The sequence below is a fragment of the Neophocaena asiaeorientalis genome, unplaced genomic scaffold (genome assembly GCF_003031525.2).
Source record: "Neophocaena asiaeorientalis asiaeorientalis breed wild unplaced genomic scaffold, Neophocaena_asiaeorientalis_V1.1 scaffold197, whole genome shotgun sequence".
Lineage (NCBI taxonomy): Eukaryota > Metazoa > Chordata > Mammalia > Artiodactyla > Phocoenidae > Neophocaena > Neophocaena asiaeorientalis.
The window spans coordinates 6,100,675-6,111,920 of NW_020174703.1; the positions used below are offsets into that span (position 1 = coordinate 6,100,675).

The window sequence follows — 11,246 nt, forward strand, 5'->3', positions numbered from 1 at the left end:
CACTTTCTGAAGGGTTTTTATCATACATCGGTGCTGAATTTTGTCAAAAGCTTTTTCTGCATCTATTGAGATGATCATATGGTTTTTACCCTTCAGTTCGTTAATATGGTGTATCACATTGATTGATTTGCACACATTGAAGAATCCTTGCATTCCTGGGATAAACCCCACTTGATCATGGTGTATGATCTTTTTAATGGCTGTTGAATTCTGTTCGCTAGTATTTTGTTGAGGATTTTTGCATCCATGTTCATCAGTGATATTGGCCTGTAGTTTTCTTTCTTTCTGACATCATTGTCTGGTTTTGGTGTCAGGTTGATGGTGGTCTTGTACAATGAGTTTGGACATATTCCTCCCTCTGCTGTATTTTGGGAGAATTTGAGAAAGATAGCTGTTACCTCTTCTCTAAATGTTTGATAGAATTTGCCTGTGAAGCCATTTGGTCAGGGGCTTTTGTTTGTTGGAAGATTTTAAATCACAATTTCAATCTCAGGGCTTGTGATTGGTCTGTTTACACTTTCTATTTCTTCCTGGTTAAGTCTTAGAAGGTTGTGCTTTTTAAGAATTTGTCCATTTCTTCCAGGTTGTCCATTTTATTAGCATGTAGTTGCTTGTAGTAATCTCTCATGATCCTTTGTATTTCTGCAGTGTCACTTGTTACTTCTCCTTTATCATTTCTAGTTCTGTTGATTTGAGTCTTCTCCCTTTTTTCTTGATGAATCTGGCTAATGGTTTATCAATTTTGTTTTTCTTCTCAAAGAACCAGCTTTTAGTTTTATTGATCTTTGCTATCGTTTCCTTCATTTCTTTTTCATTTATTTCTGATCTGATCTTTATGATTTCTTTCCTTCTGCTAACTTTGGGTATTTTTGTTCTTCTTTCTCTAGTTGCTTTAGGTGTAAAGCAAGGTTGTTTATTTGAGATGTTTCTTGTTTCTTGAGGTAGGGTTGCATTGCTATAAACTTCCCTCTTAGAACTGCTTTTGCTGCATCCCATACGTTTTGGGTAGTCGTGTTTTCATTGTCATTTGTTTCTAGATATTTTTGATTTCCTCTTTGATTTCTTCAGTGATCTCTTGCTTATTAAGTAGTGTATTGTATAGCCTCCACGTGTTTGTATTTTTTAGTTTTCCTGTAATTGATATCTAGTCTTATAGAGTTGTGGTCATAAAAGACACTCGATACGATTTCAATTTTCTTAAATTTACCAAGGCTTGATTTGTTACCCAAGATATGATCTATCCTGGAGAAGATTCCATGAGCACTTGAGAAGAAAGCGTATTCTGTTGTTTTTGGCTGGAATGTCCTATAAATATCAATTAAGTCCATCTTGTTTAATGTGTCATTTAAAGCTTGTGTTTCCTTATTTTCATTTTGGATGATCTGTCCATTGGTCAAAGTGGGGTGTTAAAGTCCCCTACTATTATTGTGTTACTGTCAATTTCCCCTTTTATGGCTGTTAACATGTGCCTTGTGTACTGAAGTGCTCCTATACTGGGTGCATAAATATTTACAATTGTTATATCTTCTTCTTTGGCTGATCCCTTGATCATTATGTAGTGTCCTTCTTTTTCTCTTGTAATAGTTTTTATTTTAGTCCATTTTGTGTGATATGAGAATTGCTACTCTAGCTTTCTTGTGATTTCCATTAATTTTTTCTTTGTATTTAATTTTTGACAGTGTGATTAATATGTGTCTTGGCGTGTTTCTCCTTGGATTTATCCTGTATGGGACTCTCTGCACTTCCTGGACCTATTTCCTTTCCCATATTAGGGAAGTTTCCAACTATGATCTCTTCAAATATTTTCTTAGTCCCTTTCTCTTTCTCCTCTTCTTCTGGGACCCCTACAATTCGAATGTTGGTGCATTTAATGTTGTCCCAGAGGTCTCTGAGACAGTCCTCAATTGTTTTCATTCTTTTTTCTTTATTCTTCTCTGGGATAGTTTTTTCTACCATTTTATCTTCCAGGTCACTTATCCATTCTTCTGCCTCAGTTATTCTGCTATTGATTCCTTCTAGAGAATTTTTAATTTCATTTATTGTGTTGTTCATCGTTGCTTGTTTCATCTTTAGTTCTTGTAGGTCCTTGTTAACTGTTTCTTGCATTTTGTCCATTCTACTTCCAAGATTTCGGATCATCCTTACTATCATTATTCTGAATTCTTTTTCAGGTAGACTGCCTATTTCCTCTTCGTTTGTTTGGTCTGGGGTTTTTTACCTTGCTCCTTCATCTGCTATGGTTTCTCTGTCTTCTCATTTTGTTTAACTTATTGCATTTGAGGTCTCCTTTTCGCAGGCTGTAGGTTCGTAGTTCCCGTTGTTTTTGCTGTGTACCCCCCGTGGGTAAGGTTAGTTCAGTGGGTTGTGTAAGCTTCCTGGTGGAGGGGACTGGTGCCTGTGTTCTGGTGGATGAGGCTGGATCTTGTCTTTCTGGTGGGCAGGACCATGTCCGGTGGTGTGTTTTGCAGTGTCTGTGAACTTATTATGATTTTAGGCAGGCTCTCTGCTAATGCGTGGGGTTGTGTTTCTGTCTTGCTAGTTGTTTGGCATGGCTTGTCCAGCACTGGAGCTTGCTGGTCGTTGAGTGGAGCTAGGTCTTAGCGTTGAGATGGAGATCTCTGGGAGATTTCTCACTGACTGGTATTACCTGGGGCCAGTAGGTCTCTGGTGGACCAATGTCCTGAACTCGGCTCTCCCACCTCAGAGGCTCAGGCCTGACACTCGGCCGGAGCACCAAGACCCTGTCAGCCACACGGCTCTATAACTCTGTCCAGTGTAGTTTTTGCTTTGATAATTCTTATCCACATGGAAAATGAAATACATCCCAAAGGATTCGACTAGAGGTGTCACTCGCACAAGTCACAAGTCTCAAGTGATGCACTTTGGCAGGAATATCACACAAATGATGCTGTGTTCTTCCTGTTGCATCCTATCGGGGGGTGCACAATTTCAATTTGTTGCATTCCTTGTGATGTTAACTTTGTTTACTTGATTCATTTGATGAAGATGGTCTCTGCCAGATTTCCTAGTACTCAGAATCTAAGATCCAGTTGCTAAGTGGGTTCCTTGCTTTGGGATGTTGCAGTCCCTCTCAGTGGATAAACCTGAGATGATGGTGGCTTGGACGAGGGTGGCAGAGGTGGTAAGAAGTGGGGGATTCTGGGGAATTCCCTGATGGTCCTGTGGTTAAGACTCTAAGCTTTCAGTCCCAAGGGTGCAGGTTTGATCCCTGGCCAGGTAACTGGAGGCTCTTGGGAAGAACCTGCTTCTTAACTCATTAAGGTTGTTGGCAGAATCCAGTTTCTTCTGGCTGTGGCTCCAAGGTCCTGTTTCCCGGCTGGCTGGGAGCTCGGAGCTGCTCTCTGTTCCTACAGGCTGTCTGGACTTCTTTTCGTGTGCCCCCAAACTCCTCACGCCTCAGTATCATTTCTTGAGTATTCACTGCATGCCAGTGAACATACCCACATTTTACATGTCATCTCATTTAATTCTGACAACACTATGAGATATTACTGTTATTACTGCCATTTTACAGATGAGAAAATCAAGGCTAAAAGCATTTAAGTAACCTGTCCAAGACCACTCAGCTAACAGAGCAGAAGTCTGAACTTAGGTCAGTCTGACCAGAATTTATACCCCGAGCAATCATGCTATGTACCATCCCTGGAGATACTCACTGTGACGTCTGTTTGCGAGATGTTTTAGAGGAGGTTCAAGGGCTGAATGGACTAGTTAGATGATTTTTAAAGCTAGTTTTGGACATTTCACTTGCCAATTCATTCATGCATTTGTTGAGAACTACTGTTGTGAAGTGTGATGCTATATTATATGTGTGATGAAAGACAAGTAAGACACTGGGCATAAATTAAAAAATGAGCTCACAGAATAGGGAAAGAGGCAGGTGTACATTTGCATATGACTAATGAAGGCAGGATGAAAAGCAAAGCATCTGAGGGTGGCTGGGCATGGCACCCTGAAGCCTGAATTTGTAAAAAGGCTACCTTGTAAACCCCACCTCGGTAGTAGATTTAGAGCAGGAAATCCTACCCAGATCCAGGGAAGGCAGAGTAGGCCAGATTTAAACCCCATGACAGGAGGATGACTCGAAGATTCCTTGAGATAGATTCTTGGAGAGAATCTATGACCTTTTTTTTTTTTTTTTTTTTTAACCAGCCAGTGGGAACCTGAGGGAGATTCTTCAACAGAATCAATAGGTAAATAAAGCTGAGCAGTAATGAAGGAAGTTAGTTTTATCAGCAGTGGAATAATCAGAGAAACTGGAGGGAGGAATCTCACTTTGCTATAGTCCAGATATGAGATAACAAAGGAGTGAACCATGGAAGGAATAGAATGAAGGGGAAAAAAGGAACAGATCAAAGTTAAATTGATGAGACTAGACTCCTTATGAGATATGGGTGCCAAGGGAAGTGTAAATAAAAATCAAAACTCAATTTTCAAGCTTGAGAAGAGGGAAGTTAAAGAGATGGAAAAGGAGGTTTTTTTTAGTAGTATAGACAACATTGATTTAGTTTGAGTTTGAGGTGCTGAACACTGTTATCTGGTCATCCTAATGAAATGTTCCACAGACAACTAAAAATACACTCTTAGAACTTTGGAATTGGGTCAAGGTCAGAGGTTTAGCATTGGAAGTCATTTACATCCTTATACCACTCCTGCTATTCCTTGTAGAACAGCAACATCAGAAATTCCTGGGAGGTTTTAGAAATGCACAATCTCAGGCTATTCCTAAGGACTGTGGAATCAGAACCCACATTTCAACAATATCTCCCACATCATTTGCAAGTACATCAAAGTTCAATATCTCCCACATGATTTGCAAGTATGTCAAACTTTGAGAATCACTGTTCTATATAGAGGTGATAAAGACATGGCTTATAGCTGAGATAAGGAGGATACATAGGTGGACATCCAAGGATATATCTCTATTCCACATTTGAGAGACAGGATAACAAGTAAGCAAAACATAAGAGGAAGAGGGTAAGAGGAAAATCAAAATAAAAATTTCAAAGGAAGAAAGAATTCAAGAATGGGAGGATGGCCAAAATTCCCACAAAGAGGTTTAAAAGGATAAGAACTGAGAAAACTCTACTGGATCTAGCAATTAATTGATCACTGATGATCACCAAGAGAAATTTCAGTGGAATGGTAAAAAGAGGACCGAAGCCAGTGAAAGAGAATAAAGACTGTGAGTGTGGTAGAGAAGTCAAGAATATGAGAGCACATTAATCTGATAAGTTTTGGAATTAAGAGAAGAGTCTGAAAAGTAGCCTAGAAGATATGACACAGTCAACAGAAGATGTTGTTTGGGAGTAGGGAAATCTTGAACATGTTTGTAAGCAAGAGGCAGGGCACCAATATCAGTAAAGAGGCAAATGTAAAAGATCAAAGGCTTATGGAATATGGAAGCAACCAGATGATGAGCACTGTCTGAAGTCAGAAACATGTTCCTTGGTAAGAACAGAAGAGAGTTAAAACTAAATGTGGGATGAAGAAACAGTGAGCTCACAGCAAATAGCCTAAATTTTCTTCAGTATTGCAGAAACCAGGATGGATTGGGATACGAAAAGAGTCAGGGTCAGTAGCCAGGATGCTATTCCCAGGATGCAGGGTAAGGTAAGGAGTGTCTGGATTGGAATCATTGACATGGAAATGGAGAAGCAGAAGATAAAGATACTAATATGGGTACTTCTCAAAGGCAAAACCAATGTAACTCAGAGCCTCAATACCTATAGGAAATGAAGAATTTAAAAATTCATGAAGTTTCAAATTATGGAGAGTGGAAGAATTATGATACTTCAGAAAGTAATAGGGGAACTGATATTTCAAGAGAAAAGTATGAGTTCAATTTTGTTCTAAGTTTGAAGTAATGGTAAGGCATAAAAGTGAAAATGCTAACATTTTACTGTTTATTCATTCAGTATAAATTTACTGAAGGCCTACTGTGTGCCAGATGCTGGCCCGGGGACTGAGGAAACAATGGTGGATTAAGATACCCATGGTCCCTGTCCTCACAGAGCTTAAAATTTACATGGCAAGACAAATGGGTAACAAGGCATTGGGCTAAATCAAGTGAGAATTTCCAGACATCAAAAATATTCACTTCTTAACAACTTGGGATAAAGAAAAAAAAAAAAAAGGCAAGAGTCAGCCCGGGACCAGCCAAAAAGGAGGGCCGTCATTCTACATTAAGAGCAAGTAAGTACAATGTGAAAAGTGTTAGAAAATGTGAAAAGAAAATTCTAAAAGAATCATAAAGCTTTAATAAGTTGGCAAAGGAGTGAGAACTAAGGCAATCTTGAACACTTTAACAAGCTGGAAACATGGGAAGGAAAAAATATGCTATTAATGGTGAAATAAATTGTGGTTTTAACTCTTCATCTGGGCCAATCTGGAAAGCTTTCTTTTGACCTTAGATATATTGAGGACAAACATGTACATTCTTCCTTTCAAAGCCCATTAAGAATAAAAACTGTAAATTAGGTACATCTACTCTCCAAAGAATGTGAACTCAGAAAAGGCTCTAAAAACATGGGAGAACCATATGGACCCTATGCAAATAGGAATGGAAACATACAACCAAGGATAAAGTGACTCATTAATGTTTCGAAGCTTAAAACAAATAAAACAGAAAACAGAGGTTTTCTCATTAGAAACTCACCACATGAGAGCTTTGATATATAAAGTCAAAAGTCAAAGTATAGGGGCTTTCCTGGTGGCGCAGTGGTTGAGAGTCTGCCTGCCAATACAGGGGACACGGGTTTGAGCCCTGGTCTGGGAAGATCCCACGTGCCACGGAGCAACTAGACCCATGAGCCACAACAACTGAGCCTGCGCATCTGGAGCTTGTGCTCCGCAACAAGAGAGGCCGCGACAGTGAGAGGCCCGTGCACCGCAATGAAGAGGGGCCCCCCGCTCGCCACAACTAGAGAAAGCCCTCACACAGAAACGAAGATCCAACACAGCCAAAAATAAATAATAAAATTTGAAAAAAGTCAAAGTATAATGTAAAGAAACCTTTCCAATAACTTGCACTTGCATAGTAATTCGCAAATTACTAAATGATGCTATACAAACCAATGTGAAATGATTCTGTTTTAAAAAACCAGAGACTTTACACATAGTGCCAAATATCAGAGTTAAATGGATTAAAATGACATCAGTTGATGTTCCTGTAGCAAGCCAAGGGCATTCAGATTCCAACAGTTTTGTCAGAATATGCTCCTGAAGGAAAACTTGAGCTGTACTAATCTTCTAATTTTCAAGGAGGAATCATTCCCTGTAACTATTATTGCTTACTCTAACCTACTGGATTAATCTAAATTCTAAAAAATACCATCTACATAATCATATGAGGGTGGATTTCTCCAATTCTGCATCTAAGTACACCAATTGAGTTGTTCTGGTGGATTTATTTGGGTGCTTATAATATGTACAGTATTTCCAGAGCTTTTAAATAAGGACTATTATTTTTTCTCAAATGTCAGCTCTTTATTAACTGTTCTAACTAGGGAGAAAGGAGGGATGGGTAAATAAAATTCACAAGTACTCCAAATGCTTCTTTTTGTCATTACCATTTAATTCTTCCCCTTTAGTCATATCCTAACAATTCCCTATTTCTGTCAAGGATACTTTGATCCTTCCACACACTCATGTTTGAAACTTGGCAAGCATCTTGACATATTATTATTGAATCTTTTAAAAAACTTCATTCTAGGTAGAATTATTTATTTTAAATATTGTGATTTGATGGGCATGACTCCATCTATCTGATGAGAAGAGCAGAGCCAGGGTGTATGGGCAAGGGGATGACAGGGTGAGGTGTACACATTGTCTGAGTAGCTTGGGGCCTTCAAGTCAATTGCCTTGGATAAAATTCTAACTCTATCCGGGCAACTGTTCCTCTACCTTCTTCGTATTCATTATCTCCTTGTGCTGTCAAACCGTGGCAATCTCTATCAATTAGAATCAATCAGATAAGTCGTGTCATGGAGGGGTCTGCAGAACCAAGTGAAATTGAAGAAAAGGCTTGAGGAGAGGGGAGGAAATCATATCCAAATCCTGCTATATGAATTTGCAAGTTACTGAACCTCATGGATTTATCAAGCAAGTTGAGTAACCATTAAAATCAGCTACATTTTGTTACAAGAGTATCAGGTCTCCATCCTTCCCTTCTACCCTTCCTGCCCATCCCCTCCCCTCCCTTCTTTGTTTTCCTTCTTTCTTTCTTAGTAAGAGACTAAAAAAAGGAAAAAGAAAGCAACCCTTAAGTGTTTGTTTTCTCAGCACTGGCACCCTGTGAACCCATTAGAAACTGAAGTTATCACAAGAAAGAAAGTTCTTTCAAGAGTCCATTTCCAAACAAAGTAAGTTATGGGTTTAGTAGTGGTTGAAATAAGGAATAGTTCAGATTCTTTGAAACAGCTCAAAATTACTTTTCAAAAAATTTAGTTTTGGCATATCTTCTACATACTTTTTCCAAGAATTTCTTCCTTCAGAACTATAGACATGTGAAAGAAAATTTTTTTCTTTCTTAGTTTAGACTTCTTAATCAAAGTCATATGAAAGGTACTTCTGAGAACTTACAAACATTTTAAAGCTCTTTCTTTTCTGTCCAATTAAGACAAATAAGAAGAAATAAAGCACTACAAAAAATAGATATAAAGCAAAAAAAGTACATGAAAATGTTTTCGATATCTTTAGTACAAGGCAAATACATATTAAAATGGTAATGAGATATGACTACACTAAAATAGCTAAAATGAAAAATGTTGATGACACAAAATGCTGGTGCAGATGTGGAGCAACCAGAACTCCCATATACTGCTTGTGGGAATTTAAATGGAAAAATTAGGCCAAAAAAAATCAAATATACATCTTCCTTGTGACATAGCAATTCTACTTTTAGGTATTGATCTAAGAGAAATTAAAAGATATATCTACAAGAGTCTTATACAAAAATGTTTATAAAATTTATATTCAAAATAACCAAAAAACAAGACACAATTCAGGTGTCCACCATCAAGAAAATGGATCAATAAATTCTGAAATATTCACATAATGGAATACTACTCAGGAATAAAAAAGGAATGAACTATTTATACTTGCAATGTCATGAATGAATCTCAAAAAACATGCTGAATAAATAAGATAGACACAGAAAGAGAACATACTTTATGATTCTGTTTATATGGAATTCTAGAGTGGCCAACTCTAGTACTTTCTGGAGTAATGAAAATGTTTTATGTCTTGATGGGGTATACAGTACATGGTTACACACTTTTTTGTAATTGATTAAATTGTACACCTAAGATCTGTGCATTTTACTAGGCTTAAATTATTCCTCAATAACAAAGTTTTTTATGTAAAAAAGTAATGAAACAAATCTTAAACATTTAAGTCACTTTGAATATTTAAAATTTAAAAAAAATCTTCTAATATAAAAACTCCTCGGTTGAAGCTTGAAAATTTTGATTGTCAGATGCAAAGCTTTGAATTTTGAAGCTACTGTAGTAAATACGTATGAAAAGCAAATATCATCTTATACCCAGTTTAGAATCATGGTTCAGCATTTATACAGTGCCCAGCACATAGACAATGCCAACTACATATGCTGGATGAATGAATGGCAGTAATTTAAAAATAAACTTAGGTTTTTCTAATTTTGTTCTGCCAAAGAAGATGGTAGCTTCATTTCCAACTGTGCTTTTCCTTGACCTACATTTCTCCATGTGTTCCTCCCTCCAGTTTTCTAAGTCAATGATCCCTAAGCTTAGGTGAAGTTTCTGATTCAGTAGGTCTGGAGACCTGAGAATTTCCATTTTTTATAATTTCCCAAGTGATGTTTATTGAGGCTGATGCTGCTTAGTTTAGGGACCACACTGAGAGAACTACTGTTTTAGCACTTCGTCAACTGACAGATCAAAGATCCATCCTTTTCAAACCAAAGATGAAGCTTTGCAACTTTTAACAGTCTCTACTAAGTGCTTTCAACCTCATCCTCTGATTTTTTTTTTTTACACTTATCACTGAAAACCCCACTTGCTATTTGGTTTATTTTCCTTTCTAGTTTTTTCTTCAGAAAGAAAAAAATACTTGCATGTGTTTTCTATTCAGATAGGTGATAACTCCCTGAAGGGTAGGGATCCTGACTAATGTATCTTCATTCACCTCACACCTAGATCAGGCTCTACAGCTAATAGCTGATCTGTAAATACTGATGCTCCTGCCATTTACACATTCTTCTAAAGCAGGTGCAGATACTATTGAAAGCAAGTGCCAATTTTCAGATGAAAAACAAAAATTTCCATAATGGTGAACTACCTGTCATTGGGACAGTGACTTGGCAATGTCCAGTCATGGTGAGGGTTGATGAGGAAGCCCCAGGACAGGAAGACTGAGCTTGGTGTCAGAGTGCCAACCACCAGCTGGAGAGGTTTGCGAGATCGTGCTTTACCTGCGGAGGTAACAGACAGGTTAATTCTCGTTAATATTTAGTGTATTTTCTTTTTTAAAAATAATTTTTAAAATATTTATTTATTTGGCTGCACTGGGTCTTAGTTGAGGCATGCGGGATCCTTAGTTGAGGCATGCAAACTCTTAGTTGTGGCATGTGGGACCTACTTCCCTGACCAGGGATCGAACTGGGGTCCCCTGGAGTGCAGAGTCTCAGCCACTGGACCGCCAGGGAAGTCCTTTATGATTTGGGTAAAATAGACAAAGGTAATTTAGCAAGAGATGAAGAATGTGAAAGCATTAAGTTCCTTTTCTTTTTATGTAGTGCACAAATATTAATAATGGTTTGCCCATGAATTTAAGCAGGAATCAAATGAAATACCCTTTTGAGATTTACTTGTGTGTGTGTGTGTCTGTGTGTGTGTGTATACACATATGAACTATATACTTTCCTAGTTTTTATTTTCTTGCGATTCAGGGATGAATATGGAGGTCTTGGCTATTATCAATGAAATAAACACACACACATATAGGCATATATATACATATATATATATATATATATATATATATACTCAATTTTCTTTTACAGACAAAATAAATTATGCTTTTTTTCCCCCCTGGGACTGTGAATTAGTGTGAAATAACACCTTAGAAAAGAAAGCTTACCATGTAGGTTGCAGGTTATAGTCTTTTTTAAAAAAAACTATTTGGAAGTGTAAAATCCCTTGTGAGACCATTGTAATAGCCTTTTTTTTTTTTTTTTTTTTTAA

The 11,246-nt window shown here is 37.6% G+C and overlaps 1 protein-coding gene across 3 annotated transcripts in view; it reads right to left on the minus strand.

The window, feature by feature from the left end:
* The window catches only part of ABI3BP (ABI family member 3 binding protein), a 260,060-nt gene that overhangs the window by 154,929 nt on the left and 93,885 nt on the right, over positions 1-11,246 (minus strand). For all 3 annotated transcript variants that reach the window (XM_024759291.1, XM_024759292.1, XM_024759293.1), the window contains exon 4: positions 10,342-10,474. In XM_024759291.1, coding sequence (XP_024615059.1) covers positions 10,342-10,474 — 133 coding nt within the window. The remainder of the gene's footprint in view (positions 1-10,341; positions 10,475-11,246) is intronic.